Here is a 20,955-nt window from a genome sequence, read left to right as displayed (position 1 = left end):
TGTGTGTGGGGGGGGGGGGGGGGGTCTCTCAGGGGAAGGACAGATGTCTCACAACAGGATCGATTTCACCTCAAATCACAGCTTCACTATCGTGTGGCCTGCCCCCTTCCTTCCTGGCAGCCAATCAGGACAGGCTGCTGTGTTTGACTGGCGGGATGTGACTGTGTGTGAGACAGATGGTAATGTAATGATACTAATTAGTAGACAAAAGGAAATGGGAAGTTTCACATACCTGGATGGTGATGGTGTGCCGCTGCTGTTGCCATGGTTACTGCATTGCTGTTCATCGTAAACCGTAGATAATGTTTTGGGAGCATTTAATAGGGCAATATCTATAAAGTGTAGGAGGGGAGCCAGTGATGATGGTCATGTGACCTCAGGTCACCTGCAGCAGGTGGACATGTGCAGCTTCTTCTCGCTGGGACAGCTGCTGCGCTTCGGCTTCTCCGCCATGTTTGGCTTTGGGGGGCGGAGCCTGGCGCGGGCAGAGAAGAAGAGGTGGATGCCGTCGTCACGGCGACGTGAGTACGCTCTAGTCAAGACCCTGGCCAGGCTCAGGTAACACACACATATACAACAGTAACATTATACGAGATGTCCATGTTTGTCTTAGTGTGATGTGTATGTCCCCTGCAGAGCAGACGACTGTCAGCTGTCTTTTCGAGCAAGCGACACAAACAACACCCCCTCTGAACAACTGTGAGACACACACACACACACACACACACACACACACACACACACACACACACACACAGCGCTTTTCCGTTCAATGTGATACTGATAAAGTCTGATGAATATCTCCATGTCAGAGATGAAGAACAGGATCAGGACCAGAATGGGGACTTAGGTGAGTTGAGCTGAGTGTGTGTTATTTGTGTGTCAATCAAATAGGTTTGTAGGTGTGTTGACTTTGTATGTGTGCGTGATTGGTGGGTGCAGAGGGGGCGGAGTCCTGGACCACCGTTCAGGGCTTGTACCTCAGCATCAGCATCATGGCTATCCCCTGTCTCAGTCCTCACGCCCCCCGAGGACTTGCCCCCAACACCAGGTATGAGGCGGAGGTGCAATGGCACAGGTACAAGGTATGCATTTGGTATACCGGTGTACAGTAACAATTAAAGGTGCATTCACAGGTATGAGGTATACAGGTGGCATGTTGTTTACAGGTATACAGGTAGTGTGTTGGTATACAGTTACAATTAAATGTACATTTACATGTACGATGTATACAGGTGGTATACTGGTATACAGTTACAATTAAAGGTACATTTACAGGTACAAGGTATACTTTGGTTATACAGGTAGTGTACTGCTTTAGAGTTACACTTGTGTAACACTTGTGTTCTTCTACTTACTGTTTACTTCAGACTGGCTAATGGAAGTGCAGAATTGATCGCAGTGGGAGACACGTCCAGGTCAGAGTTCATTAAGCACCTGAAGCGTTACAGCACCTCTAGTGGACAGGTGAGAATGCCCCCATCCGGACACAGTGTTACTGTGATGTCAGGTCATGCTGGACTGAGACATGTCACTCTTAACCTGGTCTTCTTTAAGCAGCTATAGAATCCGCTGGGGACTAGATTAGCCTTGTTCTGGTTGGCATGGCCCAGGAGGCCACACACTAACCCACTTTCTAAATATACAGTCTATGTGGCGTAAACTGTTTACTCGTTGACCCACATCCTCCTTCCTGGCCACGCTGACACGCCACTCATTAGAGTCCAGTCTGTCTGGAAGTCACCTGGACTGGACACCAAAACCAAAACCCGCATCCAGAATTTCATGCACAGGACAATACATAACGTCATTGGTTAAAAACTGCATATTAATTACTCTAGCATGTTTCGCTAAAAAGAATACAACAAGATTGTTGTGTAGTTTGGCTGCACAATTTGAGGAGGGAAGTGTAAAACGTGGGATGGTCTCTGCTGCCCCCTGTGGGCGCTTCGTATAGTCACAGTAGGGAAAGTAAACAGGAAGTAGGTAGTCCTCATGAACAAGCTGTTTAACCAGCTTCTACAGCTGACCTTTCAACTGCAATGACACACACAGAAACAAGATGTCCGCATTTGATGCTTCCGAGCACTAGAGTGTCTCAACTATAGACACACAAGGCCACACACCTTGACACATCACTAGTATTGTGTGTCTGCAGTTCAACTCCTCGTTCGTGGAGACGCACGCCGTGTCAGCCGTTAGGCTTTGCCCCCGGAAAATGATTGGCTGCTCCGAAGAAGAGAGTGAGGATGACTCCAAGATGACGGCCATCATCCAACCAGAAGCCGCCAGCGTCTTCCCCTGGAACATCGATGGAGAGCTGGTGGAGATCCCCAATGAAGTACTCATCAGGTAGAAAACATTCAAAATAATTTCACATTGTGTCGCTTTTAATGACATCACGTCTATTTGGCTGGTGGTACATTCAGGGTGCACCCTGGACTCATCACCTTGTATGGAGAGGAGGTGCACGAGGCAGAGTCCAACGTGTCCTGCAGCTGCATCTGAGGCAGACCTCTGTTTCCATAGTGACAACATAATTTCAAAGAAGCTTTGACCTCCTTTTTGTACATTTTGTATGTTTGCGTAACTTTAGCAAGCGCATTTACTGTACTCATGAGTAAAGGGAGGTGACTTATTGTTGTTTCTATCACAATTTTCACAGCATCTTCTATATCAGGGTTGTCAGTAGTGAGACCCGGAGGCCATATCAGCCCATAACTGTTTTTTTTTGTCCTCAGCATATTCTGAAGATTAAGTTAATACATTATTAATGAGCTCTTACACTAATTGATGCACCGATCAATCCGCCACCGATCAATATCAGTGGATTTCCGTGAAAAAGGTATGTGATCGGCGTTGAAAGGCATTTATCGACATAAGCCGATCACATACTTTTTCACGGAAATCGGCTGATATTGATCGGTGGCTGGTTGATCGGTGCATCAATTAGTATAAGAGCTCATTAATAATGTATTAACCTCTGGCTCGTACCATTGCAGCATGCAACCTCGAGCGAGCGCCCTCCACCCACTTTCCTTCACACTGCAGGTGTGCCAAGCCCAAAACAAACGTGGAATTTACCTGCAGCTTGTGAGAGTGGCGTAAATTTCGCACCGTGCAAAACATGCCGCAAAAAATATCTCGCTGGGGTAGCACGTTAAAAAGCTTTAATTTAATACAGCATTTGAAGAACAAACACTTGACAGAGTATGGTCCGTCTTCAAGGCTCACTCAAGAGAGGAGGAGTATTTACGCGGTGCATTTGACAAGACAGAGTTGAAAACGGCTCGTGTCGTGTTGCTCACTGCCTCCACTCCAGATGTTTTTTTTAGGTTTTCCTCAGCTCAGCTATCTAAAGTTACTTGGTAAACTTCTTTCATTTTTTTTTTCATCTGCTTGCTTCTAATTTGGCTGTTGATATAAAGTCAGATGGACAACTTTGCCTGTAGCACTGAACGCGGTGCTTTTGAGAAAACTACAGTGAACAAGGCTGACAGATGATTTCTCTCTTTGCCATCACCGAATGTTTGCATGAATCAACAACTTCAAACAGATCATTAAAAAATAATTAAATAATAAAGTCTTACAAATCACTTACACACATACACCGTATAGCTAGCTGAATAATACACAATAAATATAGCAATTTCTGAACAATCCATGTTAATTTCAGACTTAAAATAATGTACCGATTTAAGCCCCACCCCTTTACCGTTAAACCACACCCACTTCCGATGTATGCCCCGCCCTACTCCGAATACAGATACGGATACAGATCATTTCGATGGGTGAACAGATACAGATACAGATAGTGGTGTACTCGCTCATCCCTGCTAAAGATAGACTTTATGAATAAAGATTTAAGATTGAAATGACCTTAATAGGCATATGTGCATACACAGTTTCTCACAAACTGAGTACACCTCTCAACCACTTTTATTGCAGTGTATCTTTTCAAGGGAGAATAGTAAAAATGAAGCTTGGATATACTTTAGAGCAGTGATTCTCAACTGATGGGTCGCGTACGGGTCCCACATGACGTACCCGTAATCAGTGTGTTGTGGGTATTAATCTTGTGCTTTTCTTCCAAAGGGGATTTTTTATTCAGCAGGGTATCGTCTATTAATAGGCCTATAGGTGGCGACAACGTTCTGTACTGTAATACTATTTGAAACCCGTTCGAAGACGTTCGTTAGTACTGTACTGAACTGTAGTCTACTGCCACTAAGATGCTGAATGTGTAAGTTCTGTATCTTGTTGAGCAATAGAAAGTGTTTGTCTGTAAGTATTTTATGCTTATTATACCGTATATAAGCTGTTGACGTGCAATATGCATCTTAGTTATCTATTTGTCATATTTAGAGCTGTTCGAAATCCCCATGTAAAATTGCTAATGCTAGTTGCTAGTGCGAATGTGGGATTTTCAATTTAAATTTGCATCAAGCTCGCGCATTTGTTTAAATGTTCACTAAACATATTTTGTGTCGGCATATTATTTCTCACAACCTCAAATTGCACTGCACTGTCTTTTCATGAAATATATGATATTTGAGTTGAAAATTTTAAGTCGCTACTTGTCAATAAGGGGTGATGTGTCCCACAGCCAAGCCACTGGAGAACCACGGCTTTAATAGTCAGCGTACAGCTAATTTCTATAGTAATTTCTGTATTTGCATTGTTTGTCATCTTCAACATAAGTGATTTTTTACTGTGAAAGTTATTTTTTTTCATGTGAAGGCTGGGATCACATTTTTAGTCTTTTCCTTACAGGAATACAGGTGTACTCTGCTGGTTGAATAACGCCTATTTTTGCACATTTTGTGTGCCATGTCAGTAAAATGCTTTTTGTCAGCCTTTGTTTTTTTTTATAATTTTTCATGAATTACCAATGTCTCTTATATACTTAGGGAAGATTACAACGATTTATCGAAACTTGAACTTTTCCCAGAAATTCATGGCAACCAACACTGCAAATTCCATCCCAACTTCGGCAAAAAGCTCCAGCGAAATCAGGCATTTTAGTGTTGATGTTTTATTCAGATAGCTTAGCCTACATTGAACTACAATGCTAGACTGTTTTAGCATCTTTAATGTACAAAATGTACAAACCTGTGTTCGATATTCAAACATAATGAGGCAGTTTGCACTTTAAAGATGCTGCCAACAAGATTAAATAGAAAAGACATCACTTTATTAGAAACATGTTGATAAGACTCTCCAGTGCAGAACAAGTTGACGTGAAAAAACACACTTATTAAAAGAACATGTGAGAGTTGCTTGTCCTTAACAGCGTTTTTCAGGCTTAAACTTTTAGTGTGAAATGTGACAAGAAGTGACATTGGTGCGCCAGGCTTCTTGTAGTCACTTGGTGAAACATTTAAATAAGGAAAGGACAGGAAGGCAGCTAATTGTTTTAGCGTGAAAGCTAACAGGAAGTGTGTGAAAAGCTTAAAAATGTGGCCGTAAATGTTGTGTTGATAGACAACAACACTGTACACCATATTCCAGTGGTCGTGTTACTTCCTCTGTAGGTCAGTGTGTCAGAGGTCGTATACAGGAAGTGGTATACTCCAAGCAGGGAGTGTCTCAGCAGGTGATTGAAAACTTGGCTGCCATCCTCTGAGGTCAAAAAGGTCCCCTGAAATTCAGAGTCTGGTGAAAGCTGAGGCCTTCTGATTGGTCCATCCTTTTCTTTCTGCTTCTCAGCGCTGTTCAAGTAGCACAGCGATGAAGGTCACAGGTTGTTCAGGGTTGAAACCACCTGACCCAGTGAGGATGCGTTTCATTGGCCGCTGACGTCGGCACTTCCTGCACTTTTGGACGAATCAGCTGGCAGCGTCAGTCCGTCTGGCCTTTAAACAAATGTCAGTCAAACCAACAATGCCATCTTCAGGCGGTGTGCGTTAGGATGTGCTCTCCCTGTGGTTCCGTTTGGGAACATAGTCCCAGCTGTCCCTCTTGAATTCCTCTTCCTCCTTCTTCTTCTGCAAGTCCCTCTTGAAGAAACCAGCCTGCAGGATGGAGGATAATATTATTACTATTGTTGTGTTAGGACACATTTCTAACGTTAGAGTACCGATTACCTTCCACAAGCACCAGATGAGCGCGGCCAAGATCATTAGACCCAGAACTAAACTGACCACGATGATGAAGATTTTGACAGGTGTGGAAGGTTTCTGCGTGAAGTGGGCCTCCACCAGAGCCTGCAGCAGTGAAGCCCATTGACATTTGGTGTCATTACAGAGTTCTTCCAGCAGGGTGTGCTAACCAGTTTTGGCATAAAGACTACATTTCCCATGAGGCAACTCCGTGATGCGTTACAGGTTGCAATCAATCAAGCGGATAAAAACGTACGTGTATGCGTATGTGATCGGTGGCGTGTGCTTACGTGCGCTGCAGGTCGATTCTGCTTGAGAACGGTGTGAAGGTCGTTCTTGGGTGATGACATCACGGCCGTACTCTCCAACTTCACGATGCTGTGGCGACCCTGACAGACACACCCAAACCTGTTCAATAGGTGTCGTTGTCTTGACTCAGTATCAGTGTTGTTCCTCCATAAGCACATTGGCTACAACCTGTGACACCTGTCCCACCCACACATCCGCTTGATGTGGGACCTCCTGTGTCAGGCTTCATTTTTATTGTTATGCTTTAATGAGAACAGCACAAGCATACTAGCATGGTTTCTTATCTGAACAAAGGTGTCAGGATGTCATCGTGTTGACTTACGGGGGCTTGGAGAAGAACATCGGGGTTCAGTCTGACCTCCAGGTGGATGGTGGCGTCTCGGCCGGCCTCCACGTTGCCAAGGCGACACACCAGACGCTCGCACAGATGGTCACCACGGCCACAGAACTACACACACATCCGTGTTTGACTTTAGCATATTATTAGCCGTGCTAGCAGCTAATATATGTCTTATTGTGCGGCCAACATTGTCATATCAAAACGTACGAACAGGCATGTTTAGTGAGTAGACACAGGTGCAGTATGCATGTATGTGTGCGTACCATGGTGCGCGTGGAGGTGGAAGAGAAGAAGAAGACAAGTTGTTTGATGAGGGACGCTTGAGGGACGTCGCAGTCATCGAGGACCGAGACAGTGTCGTCACTGACGGTGCAAACACCCTGTGACGTCTGTAGAGACAACCAATAGAACTATTTATATAGAAGTAACATGGCTGAGACTGCTTGTGTTAAATCAATTCGATGGGCTAGCAAGCTTATGTTGCCACACAAGCTACTTCCTGCTGGTCTAAGCTGAGGTGTTTCGCTAAGTGAAGGAGCGCAGTGGTGCACGTACCTGCCAGTCCACCACCTGTAGTAGTCTGTGAGGATAGGGAGTCAACAGCTTTGGCAGAGAGATGTCCACCACCGTGTCCACTGATCTGCTGACACCTGAGTTCAACACCTTCACACACACACAGTAGAACACGTATGGAGAGACTGATGTGCAGACAAGACAGTGGACGCGGCGTATGGATGAATGAGTGAATGTGTGTGTGTTACCTTGTAAGTGTAGTTAAATATTTGGTTGTAACAGTCAACATGTGTCGCGTCTTCATCCCCAAACACGAAGGAGGTGGGAGTCACAAAACTACAAAAACAAACACGTTAAAAATTAAATCACCGTTATGTTTTTATGTCTGCTTTGTAATGGTCACTCGCTACCGTGCAGATTTGTACCCGATCTAACGCACTACGGTTTTAATAACATGCACGCTGCATACATTAAATTGGAGTCCACAACCTCGTATTTGCGGCCTACGCAGGTGCGGTAAGGTGATGCAGGCACATCATCCACAATCCTTATGTGAGACATGAACACACGTCTTTGCCGTTTCTGTGTGTTCCAAAGAGAGAAAACCAGCTAGCACGGGGGAGCTAACGGCACGTAATGGGAAGCACCTATTCCGCCTATAAAGCTCTCTAAAAAAAAAAATCCATTGACATAACGTGACCTGCATATTAACTAAGCTACAGTGACATTGTTACTATAGGCCTGGGGTGTCCAAACTTTTTCCAGCGAGGTCCACATAGTGAGAAGTGAAAGAATGCAAGGGCCACTTTGATATTTTGTAAAGCAACACATGCATATATGCTAAGAAGCTATATGTAGCTCAAGAAAAAACTGCATTTCACCTTTGCAATACACGTGAAATGCTACTAAAAATGATGTTTTTGCCATAACAATATGAGTTTATTCTTGTAAAATTGCGACTTTTGTTCTTCATTCGATTATGACTTTTTTTTCTTGATATTTTGACTTTATTCCCGTAAAAATTCTAGGTATTTTTTCCATTTCAGCTTTATTTTTATTTATTTATTTTCCAACTAGTTCATTCCCTCTTGTACATTTTCTCCTTGTAATTCTAACTTCACATCTTTTAAAACAATGTATTTTTCTTTATTCCAACATTGTTACTAAAATTATATTTTTCCTCATTTTACAAGTTTATTCTCATAAAATATTAACTTTTTTTCTCATTAGAAAACTGTTGTTTTCTCTTCATATTTTGACTTTACTCTGGTAAAAGTTCTGCTGTTTTTTTTCCAAATATTTAAACTTTTTTCTTGTATCTTTTCTTCTCCTAATATTTTGACTTTATTCCCATGTTATAAATTTTCCCCCCAACCTAAGTTTCCAAAAATTACAACTTTATTCATTGTTTTTGACTTTTTTTTCCAACGTCATGCTACCAGGATAACATTTCTCCTCGTACTATTACATTATTCTTGACAAATTATGGCTTTTTTTGCTAGATTACGACAATATTTTGATTTTTGATAGATTTTTCCATTGTTGCTGCTGTAGTTTTTTTTTTTTAAGTTTTCTTGTGAAATTCCATTTTTAGACTTTGCTGCAGGCCGATAAAATCACAGCCGCAGGCCGCAAATGGCCCCCGGGCCCCACTTTGGACTACCCTGCCGTAGGCGTTGTGAGACAGCACCTCGCTCACAGCGCCTCAGCCCACTACCGAGAGGTAACGGAAGCTACTGGAGCTGCTGCATCGCGTGTGAGTTTGGAAAAGTTACTGCTAGGTTATTAATCACGCCTCACGCATGTTTCGTAGAACGTTGTTGCAATAACCGGAAAAGTTGGTCAACTCTGAGATTTCACATGCTACCAACGAAAAATCTACTAGCTCTCAACTTAGACCTGACGACATCGCTAGGAAGGCTCAGCTAGATGCCTTTTTTTAAGTGAGGATTATGCTGAATTTACCAGCGCAAAGGGGAGCACAAGTCTTGTGCTGAAAGGTACAGCCATCCCATCAGTCAGCATCCGGGTGAGAGCGGACATTGTAGGTGCTGTTTCAGTAACCTCTTATTTTGTCAATGACACGTCCAGCACTGGTTTAGTACATGCTAACGCTGTGGGAGTGGCTCAGTGTTTCACCATAAATGGATCTGCCTCGCACCCAGCAATGTTATTCCCTGCCTGGGGGGAGTAAAAGTAAAAAGTAGTCAGCGGTGGCGTTTCTCATGAAGTCTGCCATGATTAGTGGCCATTAGTGCCATTTATATTTGCATTCTAATTTCTAAGAAGGGTTCATTACACGTTTATTATGTATTTTTACAATAACAACATCAACATTTTCACTGCTTGGATTTTCCGTTTTGGGTGGTTTTAGGGTCAATGTGTTCATTTCTAATGTAAAACTAACGGTAAAGTCACACGTGTGAGGTTGTACTGAAAAAGATGAAACCCACCGAGGCAAGATAAATCGTTCTGATGAGGAAATATCAATGCAAAGACCAAAGTATGAAAAAGTCCGACCCTGGACGCCAAAGGATTGATAATATGCAAGTACGGTTTTGTTTTTTTTGAAAGTGTTGTTGATGAGCAACATGTCACCCGTGAATGTTGACGTCGACGCCATATTTGAGAGGAAGTACCAGGCTCACGGCGTTGTCATGGAGATACTCTCCACTCTCCACGTTGTCACTGGGAATCAACACAACAGCACTTTCAATCTTCTTGATAATGAAATGACAGTTGGAAATAAAACATATGAACTAATCTGATTCTGCACGCCATTCATACTGTGGCACATTAACATTAAAAAAGGTGTCGGCACCTGCTGGCGTTGGCGTGAATGATGATGTCGGCAGGTGTGGCGTTCTGGTTGACATCCAAGAGGAAGCTAATGTTCACCTACAAGGTCAAATTGGATGGATTTTTGTTTGTTTTTTTTTTTCAATTTGACAATATAGTCAGTAAAAAAGGAAATATGACGCTCTGTCAGTGTGTGTCGTCTTACTCGGGAGTGAGACGTGAGGATGAGGCTGGAGACGCCGCAGTCCACTTCCACTGTTGTACTGTTCACTTCCTGTGTGACGTCACACCTCACCACCTTGTCTTCCTGCACACATACGCGCGCACACATGATTGACAGCTGTAGTATGGGGCGTGTTACATTCAAACCAGTCAGCAGCGATGTGACGGTTCACTTACGTTATGTAGCACCTTGATGTAGTGAACGTCGTCGGGGAAACGCAGCGTGAGGCGAGGCAGAAAGGCGTCGTCTCCCGCGACAACCAGCGACGTGTTCAACATGAAGGGGCGTCCAGAACCCAACGCAAAGTACCGATGCTGTCTGGACACACACACACACACACAACCACTGACTCTCAACGGCTGTACAGTCATCCCTAATCCCTTGCGGTTAATTGGTTGCAGACCTGTCTGCGATAAGCGAATTTCCACAAAATAGGATTCAATATTAACAAATTCTTTCTAAATACAGTTTTTAACATTGTTAGACATGAAAAAATACCCCATAGTCACCTTTTGTGGTTAAGGAGATGCACTTCAATCGCATAACTAACAAGCAGAGAACACCTTAACATTCACACAGGAGCTGCTGTCGGCCACTCTCTCCACTGCCGACTTGCCGCGAGCACTCAGCTAACAGTCAACTCTAGCTAGCTGACGTCACGCACGTCTTTTCCCAGGCCCCGCTCCTTAAGGGTGCACAAAAGTCACAGATAATGTACTACACTCCATATCACGTCTTTTGAATGCCATATATGTGTTCCTTTAGCCAATTTTATGCTTGAAAATGCTTAATTTTGTTGCTCAAATATGCTTTTTTTTTTTTTTTTTTTTACTAATAATAGACCATATTCAATCACGAAACAGCAATCATTTATGAATTCATACATTTTTTTAAAAAACGTGATAGAGTGAGGGCGCGATGTTCAAACCGCGACATAGCGAGAGACGACTGTATCGCTGTTATTGATTCAACTGCAGAGAGTAGCAGACCTATGTGAGAACACTGATTGTCTGCTGTTGTTTTGCTGGTTATTTGTTTAACTGAGGTGCGGCGTCTGTTAGAGGCAATTATTTGAGGAAATCCATTTTTGTGACATAAAATACGTTGTAGTGAGTGCAGTGTTCTTTCTTACTGCGGCAGCACGAGTCTTGCTGACAGCTTGAGGTCCGTAGAGCAGTTGAGCAGGAAGCAGGAACGAGCGAAGCGTGTCTGCCACACACACACACACACACACACACACACACACAAAGCACAGGGATGACCTAGAGGTCACATGTGACCTTTGTCACTGACAAGTGACCAACAACGCAATCATACTTCCTGTTTGGCCCTGACAACGTGTGACAGCACTTGTGGGCTAACAGGAAGTTGTTTCCGACATGGTTGAAGGCTAACTAATGTTAGCATTCGCTGGTAACTCCTTGACGTTAGCCGTAACTTGTAATGTTTAATGTTAGCACAAGCAGGTAGCTGCTTGATGTTAGCAGTAACTTGTAAAGTTTAATGTTAGTAGCAGGTAACTGGTCGATGTTATTTTGAGTTAGCACTAGGTAGTAACTATTTAATGTGACTATTATGGGGTTACTGGTTGATGTTAGCACTCGCTAGTAACTATGTTATGTAACTGGTTGATTTTTAGCTTGTAACTATTACACATTAGCATGAGCTGGGGACTGCTTGATGTTAGCAATAGATTTTAATGTTTAATTTTAGCATTAGCTGGTAACTGATTGATGTTCACCTTAGCTTGTAATGTTTGATGTTAACACTAGCAGGCAACTTGTTGACATTAGCAGTAGCTTGTAATGTTTAATGTTAGTACACGCTGGTAATTGTTTGAAGTTAGTACTTGGAGTTCACACTAGTTAGTAACAATTTAATGTTAGCAAGAGCTGATAACTGCTTGAAGTTAGCAGTAGCTTGTAATGTGTTAGCACTAGCAGTTAACCATTTGATGTTGGCAGTTTGAATTGGCACTAGCTGGTAACTGCTTGAGGTTAGCACGAACAGGTACCTGTTTGAAGGTAGCAGTTGCTTGAGATGTTTAATATTAGCAGTAACCCTAACCTACCTGGTTGGTTACGGTGTTGTGATGCCCTGCCCCTCTCTTCAGGATGGGTTTCAATGGAGGGAAGAGTTTGGATGTTGGCTTGTTTGTGTTTGTTTCTCCGAGGCTGTAAGAAACCTCAAATTGGAGCGCTGTGAAAATGTCCCTCACGTCTTTCTGTAAGGACAAAGACAACCCTGTTAGCATCCACCAAACATCATGACAATCTTAATGGTGTCCCTTAATGGTGTCCCTGTTACCCTCTGGTAGGCCACGTGAGTCGTGCACGTGAGCTGGCCGAGTCGCGCCCGGACGCGCCCCTTCGTGCTATTGGACGAGCCGTTGCCGTGAAAATAGAAGCGGTGAGGGAAGGATGGCTTGTGGAGGAGGTCAGAGGTCAGGTTGTACTGAAGCTCTGGAGCGGAAAAGACTGGTTAGCCATCTGCCGTGTCTTAGCGTCATGCTAAGCAAATGTCGGTCACCGATAGCTCCTCTGTACTGCCTGGACGTGACTCTGAAGCAGACGGTGACGTTGATGCACACTATTGGCGTCATGTGTTCCCTGCACAGCGCCACCCGCTGGTCAATGTGCTCGGGCAACACGAGCGATGCCGCCACCCGCAAAACAGGACGTGTCCTGGAAACGCAGCGCACACGACACAGTCTTTGTCTGACTTCTTCCTCTTGCTATGTCAAGACTTCCTGTCTGTCTAAAGAAGTCTACCTGAGGACCACGGCCGTGTCCGAGAGGAATGCCCCCACCGCCACGTCTGTAACACACAAGCTAGACAGTTAGCACGTGTGAGACAACAACAACAACAAGCCATGTTACCTTGATAACCGTTGTCATCGATGTCCACACCCGAGCTCAGTGACTGTCCGAACATCCTGAGGTCGCGACCCAGCGAGGAGCCGCTGATCCTCTGCAGACACAAAGCCAGGAACATGCGTGAGCTATTAGCTATTCGCATTGATGCTACGTGTCAAAGTGCGTAGTGCTGTGTGTACCTGTGACGGAGTTTGAGAGATGCCATCCTTCCTGCCATTGTAGATGTAGACGGCACCTTTAAGCTCCTCCTCCTGGGGGGCGCCCACAGCCACGTCTATGCACACACACATACACACAGATTTGTCTTCCTCTCACTGTGAGGACACAGTTCACAGCGGGGAGGAGAAAGAACATCGGAACTTGTCTTGACGTGTTGCTAACGCTAATGTTTAACCTTGAGACGTGTAGACCCATGTAGATCTAGTTGAAGTAGATTAGAGGGCAGTTGGTCTTTACACCTTGTCATTACACTTTTAATGACACGTGTGAGGCTGGGCGTTGTTATCAGGAAGTAGCACTCGGTGCCAGGGAGGGGTGTTATCCTGATAATCTCAATTTATAAACTGTATAGTGAAGCAGAAGGCAGTAGACTGTTAGCATCCATAGCATCCATCCATTTTCTATGCTGCTTATCCTCACTAGGGTCGCCAGAGCCTATCCCAGCTGACCCTGGGCAAGAGGCGGGGTACACCCTGGACTGGCAAACAACCATTCACACTCACATTCATACCTATGGACAATTTAGAGTCGCCAATTAACCTAGAATTTTGGAATGTGGGAGAAAACCCACGCACGGGGAGAACATGCAAACTCCACACAGAGATTCGAACCCACGTCTTCCCGATCTCCTGACTGTGTGGCCATCATGCTAACCACTCTGCCACCCTGCGATTTGGTTTCAGTTCACTGCTTCACTTCTTTTTATGCGTGTATGACAGTTAAAATGTACAAAAGTGACTTGAAACAGTTAGCAAAGCTTTTATGATGGCTGCAGCTTGACACGGGAACAGACCATGTCTATTTACATGATTTCCTAGGAGAACATTTTGATTTGTTTTGAAATGAGAACAATTTAGAAGTCAACCAGCGTTCCCCTATGAAGCATCCGCTGTAGTAGCGCTAATATGTTTGGCTAGCACATGCATAAATTGGTAGAGTGAACTACGGTGGCCTTAGCTCTTATTTTATCACTGTTACAATTAGCTTTAGCATCAGCTGGTAGTGCTGTATAGCAAGGTGGCGGTGTGTCATTGTTACCGGGGTAACCGTCATCATCCAGGTCTCCCAGGTCAGCGATGGTCTCTCCGAAGCGGGCGGCGTAGGCGTCGCTGCCGCTCAGTTGAAACTCCGCCTCCAGAAGCTTGGCCTTTGACACAGGAAGTATGCAAATTAGCCACCATTAGCGTCTTCTTGTTGTTCTGATAATGCTAAATGAACAAAAATGGCAGGTATCGTGTGTGTGTGTATGTACTGTAGGTGTTTATGTGCTCACCTGTCCCTGGTTGATGTAGACGTGGACACGCCCCTCCTCTCTGCCACGGCCTGTCACCATGGGGGCCCCCACCAACAGGTCTGACAGGCCGTCAGCGTTCAGATCCACCACGCACACGCTAGCGCCAAAGTATGATCCCAGCTAGGTACACACATTAACATGAAGGTATTATTGATGAAGACTTGGGCAATGCCTCCATGGGAAGTCAAAGGGCAGCCATCTTGCTTTGGTCCTGCCTGGAGGCCTGGAGGCCATCTCACCTCTGTTCCCGCCACGTGAGTGAGCACACGGAGCATGTTGCCGTCCAAGTAGAATATGAACACCTGCCGATAAACACAAAAACTGGGTCAGTGTACTTCATTTGACACTCTTTCAGGGTGAACGTATTCGTGGGGGGACAGCTGATACCTTGCCCCTCTGGTTGCACTGTGGGGCTCCGCCCACCACCTCCAAGCTAGCAGCATTCACGAAGTGACCTGCTCCCACCGAATAACCTAGAACACGACATCAATGTGGAACATTTTACAAGTCAAATCACATTGACAGGCACACATATTCCAAAGATTGAGGCAACTAATTGTTCTTAAGTCATCTTTACTGTTTGTTGAGGATGAAGAGCGGAGGGAAAGTCAGCAGCTGTCTTTAACGCCAATGCTAGTGCTCAAGGTGAGACATGTTTACTTTGCTGATAAAGGCTCACTGCCACTAGCATCTACTGACTAGGTTGTTTTCTAGCCTTGAATACATACAGTCGTGGAAAAAGATGATTAAGGCATCCTTGTTTCTTCACTTCAATTTAATGTTCATGTTAATGCCTGACAAATATAACAATGCTTTTGCATATTGTAGCTCTACCTAAAACCTCATTAAGATCCAAATGTGCAAAATGCTAATTCTAGCAATTTTTCAACTGGTCTTAAGATTTTGATCAGGAGTGTATCTCCAACTTAGATCTCCAATCCGTTCACCTTGGGAACGACACTTCCTCATTGTCATTACAACAAGGCGAGGTGCATTCAGGGACACTCCGAACATCACATTGCGATAATGCAAATGTGTGTTTATGTAAATAAACAGGAAGATGAAGAAAAACACAAAGTGGATATTCTTTTCACTCACTTCTTAACTCTGAATTTGGATGTACAATTTGCTATATTTAAGTATGCTGGAAAATACACTGAAAACAAGTAAATAGACCTTAAATTACGTGATGTCTTTGAACGCAACCCCTCATTATTCATAATAACAAGATTGAAAGTGTGATTCAAATGTTCTGCTAGTATTAAGGAGATTGGTGTTAGACAAATACACTTTTAGACTTGTGTGCTACCTTTTAGCTTGATTGACATATTCAGTTCATTTACAACAATACAAATACAAATATATGTAATCCTGTCCTGTCATTTATCCTTCTGTTAATTAAATACAGTAAAAATGGGAATATTTCAGACATAGGTCTGATGAACACACACACAAAACAATGTTTGATAAGTTTCATTTGTATAGAAAAGCCTTTAAAATCTCCAGAATGTAGTAATGATAGATATAATGGCTCTTCTGTATTACAAAAATCACCTTGTAAGAAAATAATGGCTTACTGGAAAAATAAATACCTAAAAATATAAAATAATATTAGCTATATTATCAAATCCATCTTTAAGAAAAAATACCTCTCACAAACCTTTCAGTGTGTTTTCGCTGATGCAAATAATAAACATATTATTTGTGAAAAACAATGAAAACCAGGCTATTTTCATCACTTTATATAAAAAAAACAAGGAAGATGTGAAAGCAGGACATGTCCTGGGAAAACAGGATGTTTTGTCCCCCCAAGTTAGCAATGTTAGTATTAGCTGTTGTAGTAGCTCTAGCATCTGTTGCTTATATAGTTTCATAGAACAAGCATTATGAGCTAACGGTAGCTGTAGCATTAGCATCAGTTGCTGGTGTGGTGTTTGTTAGCAGTAGCAGTAACGTCTGTGCTACATTGTTTACTACATTGTAGTATAGCATGTTGGTGTTAAAGCCACAAAGGAGCATTAAGAGTTAGCATCCCTCCCCCACAAGACTAGAAGCAGCGGAGCTAATTTTTAACTTCATGTCAACATTGGAGACAGCAATGCCGTGCAAATGTCCTTGGCTACATCTGTTAGCGCTACAAAGAGTCTGTTAGTGGACTGTTGATGTCCACAATAATAGCGACTGAAGCTAGCAGCGACTGTAAAAGATCATGTGGCACACAAGGCCAGTGTTAGCGTTGTTGTGCTAGCATTAGTGCAGCCTCGTTAACGACGGCTATGATTAATGACGACCCTTCAGGCTGCTTCCGTCCCATAATAATGTGAACACGCTTGTGGCAAACATCATCTGACTGTCTCCATCTTGGAAAACCTCCTGACCTTACTGTGTCGAAGACATGTGTCCTGTCCCTGAAGGCGGGACGTGCACACACTCACCCAAATAGCTTCCAAAGCCGACGGCTGCCGAGTCGTCGTCGAAGTAAACTGACATGACGCTGCTGGACGTGTTGAAGACCAGGACTGAACCCGTCCAATAAGACGTCCCTGGAGCGCCCATGATGATCAGGTCCTGAGGACAGTCGGCGACTCAATAAATAAAGTCTGTCTCTGCTTTAGAAAAGATGTGTTGTACAGCGGGGAGGACAAGCGGACACAAGGTCGGACAGACTTCAAACACTGACCTCAGTCAGGAAGTTGGAAATGCCGGCCTGACATGAACCATATTCCTCCCCAAACTTCCTCTGGTGGTCTGAAAGACACGCACGGAGACAATGTGTGTCTCGTGTGGCATGCATGCATTCATGGTGTGTCGACGACACAAAGGAATTTGTGGACATTTTGCAGCCAACCTGGACATTATATGGACTACATATGATATGGCTAACGTGATAGGACAACGTGGACGGACACTGTAGACAAATTGGACAAAATGTATGGCTACTGTGGACAACACGTGTGGACAACATATATACAACATGTATGGGCAATGTACAGTATGTGGACAGGAGGGACACATGTGGACGTGTGGTGAAGGTGAAGCTAGCCTGAAGATGCCCTCAGGTGACCAGACAGTAATTGGAGTGTGTACCTCTGTAGCACGGAATGATAGCCTGGGCGTGTCTCAGGTTGTTGTCATAGCGATAGCAGACGCCATTGGGCAGCTTGTTGTTCTGACTGTCTTTTTTGGAATAGTACACGTTCTTCCAGCGATGTGCACACGCCTACACACACACACACACACACACACACACATGACAGGATTGTTACTAGTCACTGGCCATCACAAATTCTCACTAGTTCACCTCATGAGTCACACACACACACACACACGGACATTCACATGCACGCTGTCTCCTGTCAGGGTCGTAGACATGGTGTTAAACATGCACTACAAACCAGGACATGTCCTCCTCCTGCTGCGGCGTTCGCAGGCTGTCGGGACAGACTGACACCGAACCACTGGTGGTCGCTCTCCGCCTCACACGTTTTCCCGCAGTGCAACACGTCTGTACACACACAAGCAGCACTTTTAACACACCATTGGAGGATATCGTGGAAGGTCAGGGCTAACTTCCTGCCAAACAGTAAGAAGTGGCTAAAAACTGCCTGTGTCTAACTTACCGCACTTTCTTACTGATACTTACTGTGGGCTGAATCGCAATTCTACCCCTTCTACCCACATTCACGAGAATCAAGCGGTGTCCCGATTCTACTTAAACCGAGGGGTAAGGGGTGTACAGCCCCCAAAAACTAGTGTGGCAGGCGACCACTCTTGAAATGAAGGGGTAGGTGGCAGAGCCGCTGGCAGAGCCGAGACCAAAGGAAGCATATAAATGTAAGTAATTGTTAGCATGTTTTGAATTGTTGGTTTTCGCTAGTTTTAACTAGCCGGCCAACACTGATATCTGTACAATTGATAGATATTTCTTCATAAATGATTAGACAATGATTAGATGGCAACCACATTGAATCAACATGACTAAACTGTACTGTGATGTTGGCGGCAACAACATGGCCGTATGCGGACAGCACACCATATTGACAGCTTGTTTGTTAGCTAGCTAGCAAGCTACTTTCATCCTCATTCTTGGACTCTACCGTTACCTTCCACTGCGGGGTTTGGAGGACTCAAATTGGCCAAAAAGGAAAGGAAATGCATTTGTCTCGCTCCTCGCTCAAATGTAATACAGGCACATAGTTGTGTTAGCTTTGTGTCATGCTGCTAACTAACGAAGAAGGTCAAAAGAGCTAATAACAACAGTACCAGCATGCATGGGCTGACAGTGACGCTCGTCCGTGCTGATGCTACAGCGGTAAACCGCTCCAGGAGAGCGACTTGAAGAAGAAGAAGATGATGAGTTGTCCACTGGGGCGCCCACCACCAACCTGACACACACACAGAGTGAGGCTGTCTGTCACGGAGGTCACCAGCATACTCATTACACACCAAACAAAGTACACCTCGATGGTCTACCATAAAAAGTGAAAAGTAAAAAAGTTGTGATGCAGACCAGCTGTGAGTTCTGTGACGATGCAGCAGGACTGAGTATCCAAACATGGAGGACTTGATGCCGTGGAACTCCAGAACGTTCTCCAGATCCAAACTGTAGCCTGCAGCAGGACCCAGCAAGGCCAGGATCTGAGCCAGAACCAGGACCGGCCTGGTTGTTGAGGGACACATGTCGGTGGACCAACTGCAGGACGAGCACAGACACAATCAACACGGTCGGGAACCCTGTTGATTTTTAATGAGGTCGCACTAGGGTCAAAGTTCAGTGCATGCTTGTGTAAAGTTCTGACACAACATGTGCTCGCAACGAGCACGTGCGACTCACACTTGCGTACTCACACTTAGCCTTTTGAGTGCGTAAGTGCGTTCACACTGAGAAGCACGGCAAAATGCAGTACGTGGATGTTGCGCTCAAAACAGTCAAAATGGTGAGTGCGCAGTGATGGACACTTACCACCCTCAATTGTCGCCTCCGTTGTACTTACCCCAATTTTGACAGTGTAATCCTTAGTACGCACTTACTGTAATACGCATGGAAATGACGATCGCAGTTTATACCCACTTCCTCTACTCTCCTTTTTACTTGTCAATTGCAACCACTCGAAGATGGCAGCAATCGAGGGTGTAAGGATCCATCACTGCACACCCACCATTTGGGGGCGTGTGGTGGGCAGACTTCGGGCACTGACAGTTAGGGATGCGTATCAAAACTCGGTATCATAAGCTGACGTAAACCGAAAAAGTAAGTACGCTCTTTTAAAATGTATCGCCAACCTTAACACGCCAATGGCAGTGCTCAGTTACAACACCGTACACACGTCGCGCCGTCGCTCTCCACAACAGCAACCGGCGACACTCGCAGCGAACGAGGTGCATTCACGGACAGCGGAATTCTGAACATCAGCATTACAACGCGAGCTATTTTTTGCACGTTCTCTGTGTTCTGTATTGCTGCTGGTTTTGCTGTGATAAATATGTTGTGGGTTTTATTTCATATCAGTGAATGTATCACTTAAATATCGTTTTATTTATATTATTACGTACACGATGCTCGTGAACGCACTTACACACTCAGAACGCGCAGTGTAAGTGTGCTAGTAGCAGCACAGCCTCAGTGTGCATAGTATACAGTGCATATAGAAGTGCTCGATCGCAGACACAGGCCATGTTTCACCTTAAGAACCCTCAACAGGAAGTGCAAGACTGCTTTTCAAAATAAAGGCGTGCCAGGGCTTCCCGCTTGTCCGTCTTGAGTTGAACTGATCACTAAAAGAATTCTACTTATGCTTGTAAGCTATCCGGCTACTCTTTGTCACAGTGAACAACATGAACCACAATTGAAGCATGAAGAATTCCGGCAAGAAAGGACGCCAGTTAAAGTGGTCGTGAATGACGAGGTTAGAAGAAGTTATGAAAAAGTTCCCTCTAGTGTGCCTTACTAATATCATACTAGTCATTTTTATTTATTCCCCCCCACCCCTCGACTTGTGTGCTCATCCTCACGCCCGACCTGCGTGTGCGTGCGCGCGCCTCACCGCGAGAGCAGATGTTCCAGCTCGTGTCGGTCCTGCCAGATGTAGGACCACGTCCCGAAGAGAAGCTTCTGATGGTCTTCACGGTCCAAGTATTCCGTGTCCGCGTGAGTCGATGCCGAGGTTGTGTGTGTGTGTGTGTGTGTGTGTGTGTATTAGTGAGAGAGTCCAGGCAGTGTGTGTGTGTATTAGTGAGGAGAAAAGTGTAAAAAGTTGAAGTCAATGAAAAGACCCTCCCTC

General features: G+C 44.5%; 2 protein-coding genes across 5 annotated transcripts in view; one reads left to right on the top strand and one right to left on the bottom strand.

Annotated features, from left to right (window-relative positions):
• cerkl (ceramide kinase-like) overlaps window positions 1–4,854 on the top strand; it is an 18,744-nt gene extending 13,890 nt beyond the window's left edge. The window contains exons 8-14 of one of the 3 annotated variants that reach the window (XM_054786867.1): window positions 392–521; window positions 637–699; window positions 813–850; window positions 943–1,051; window positions 1,371–1,467; window positions 2,159–2,352; window positions 2,430–4,854. In XM_054786867.1, the coding sequence (XP_054642842.1) occupies window positions 392–521; window positions 637–699; window positions 813–850; window positions 943–1,051; window positions 1,371–1,467; window positions 2,159–2,352; window positions 2,430–2,508 (710 nt within the window). In that variant the 3' untranslated portion in view covers window positions 2,509–4,854. Of the gene's footprint in view, window positions 1–380; window positions 559–636; window positions 700–812; window positions 851–942; window positions 1,086–1,370; window positions 1,468–2,158; window positions 2,353–2,429 lie in introns of those variants that run through there. The other 2 variants (XM_054786866.1, XR_008572426.1) reach the window with 2 other exon arrangements.
• Window positions 4,579–20,955, bottom strand: itga4 (integrin alpha 4). 2 transcript variants are annotated; one of them, XM_054786865.1, is made up of 29 exons: window positions 20,719–20,955; window positions 19,185–19,367; window positions 18,938–19,059; window positions 18,070–18,179; window positions 17,762–17,894; window positions 17,355–17,422; window positions 17,110–17,242; window positions 15,062–15,147; window positions 14,914–14,976; window positions 14,654–14,794; window positions 14,419–14,527; window positions 13,341–13,435; window positions 13,165–13,255; window positions 13,057–13,102; window positions 12,815–12,969; window positions 12,593–12,747; window positions 12,357–12,509; window positions 11,418–11,443; window positions 10,462–10,603; window positions 10,268–10,369; window positions 10,085–10,161; window positions 9,862–9,951; window positions 7,512–7,599; window positions 7,306–7,413; window positions 7,014–7,139; window positions 6,733–6,858; window positions 6,392–6,490; window positions 6,087–6,206; window positions 4,579–6,014 (listed from the first exon to the last, which is right to left on the bottom strand). In XM_054786865.1, the coding sequence occupies exons 2-29, from the start codon at window positions 19,352–19,354 to the stop codon at window positions 5,907–5,909; spliced, it is 3,042 nt and encodes a 1,013-aa protein (XP_054642840.1). In that variant the 5' UTR covers window positions 19,355–19,367; window positions 20,719–20,955; the 3' UTR covers window positions 4,579–5,906. The 2 variants fall into 2 exon arrangements, with proteins under 2 accessions (XP_054642840.1, XP_054642839.1); XM_054786864.1 differs by having other exon boundaries at window positions 11,418–11,494; window positions 20,719–20,954.

Source organism: Dunckerocampus dactyliophorus, chromosome 9 (assembly GCF_027744805.1).
Source record: "Dunckerocampus dactyliophorus isolate RoL2022-P2 chromosome 9, RoL_Ddac_1.1, whole genome shotgun sequence".
NCBI classification, from domain to species: Eukaryota; Metazoa; Chordata; class Actinopteri; order Syngnathiformes; family Syngnathidae; genus Dunckerocampus; species Dunckerocampus dactyliophorus.
This window is presented reverse-complemented; position numbering and strand designations above follow the sequence as displayed.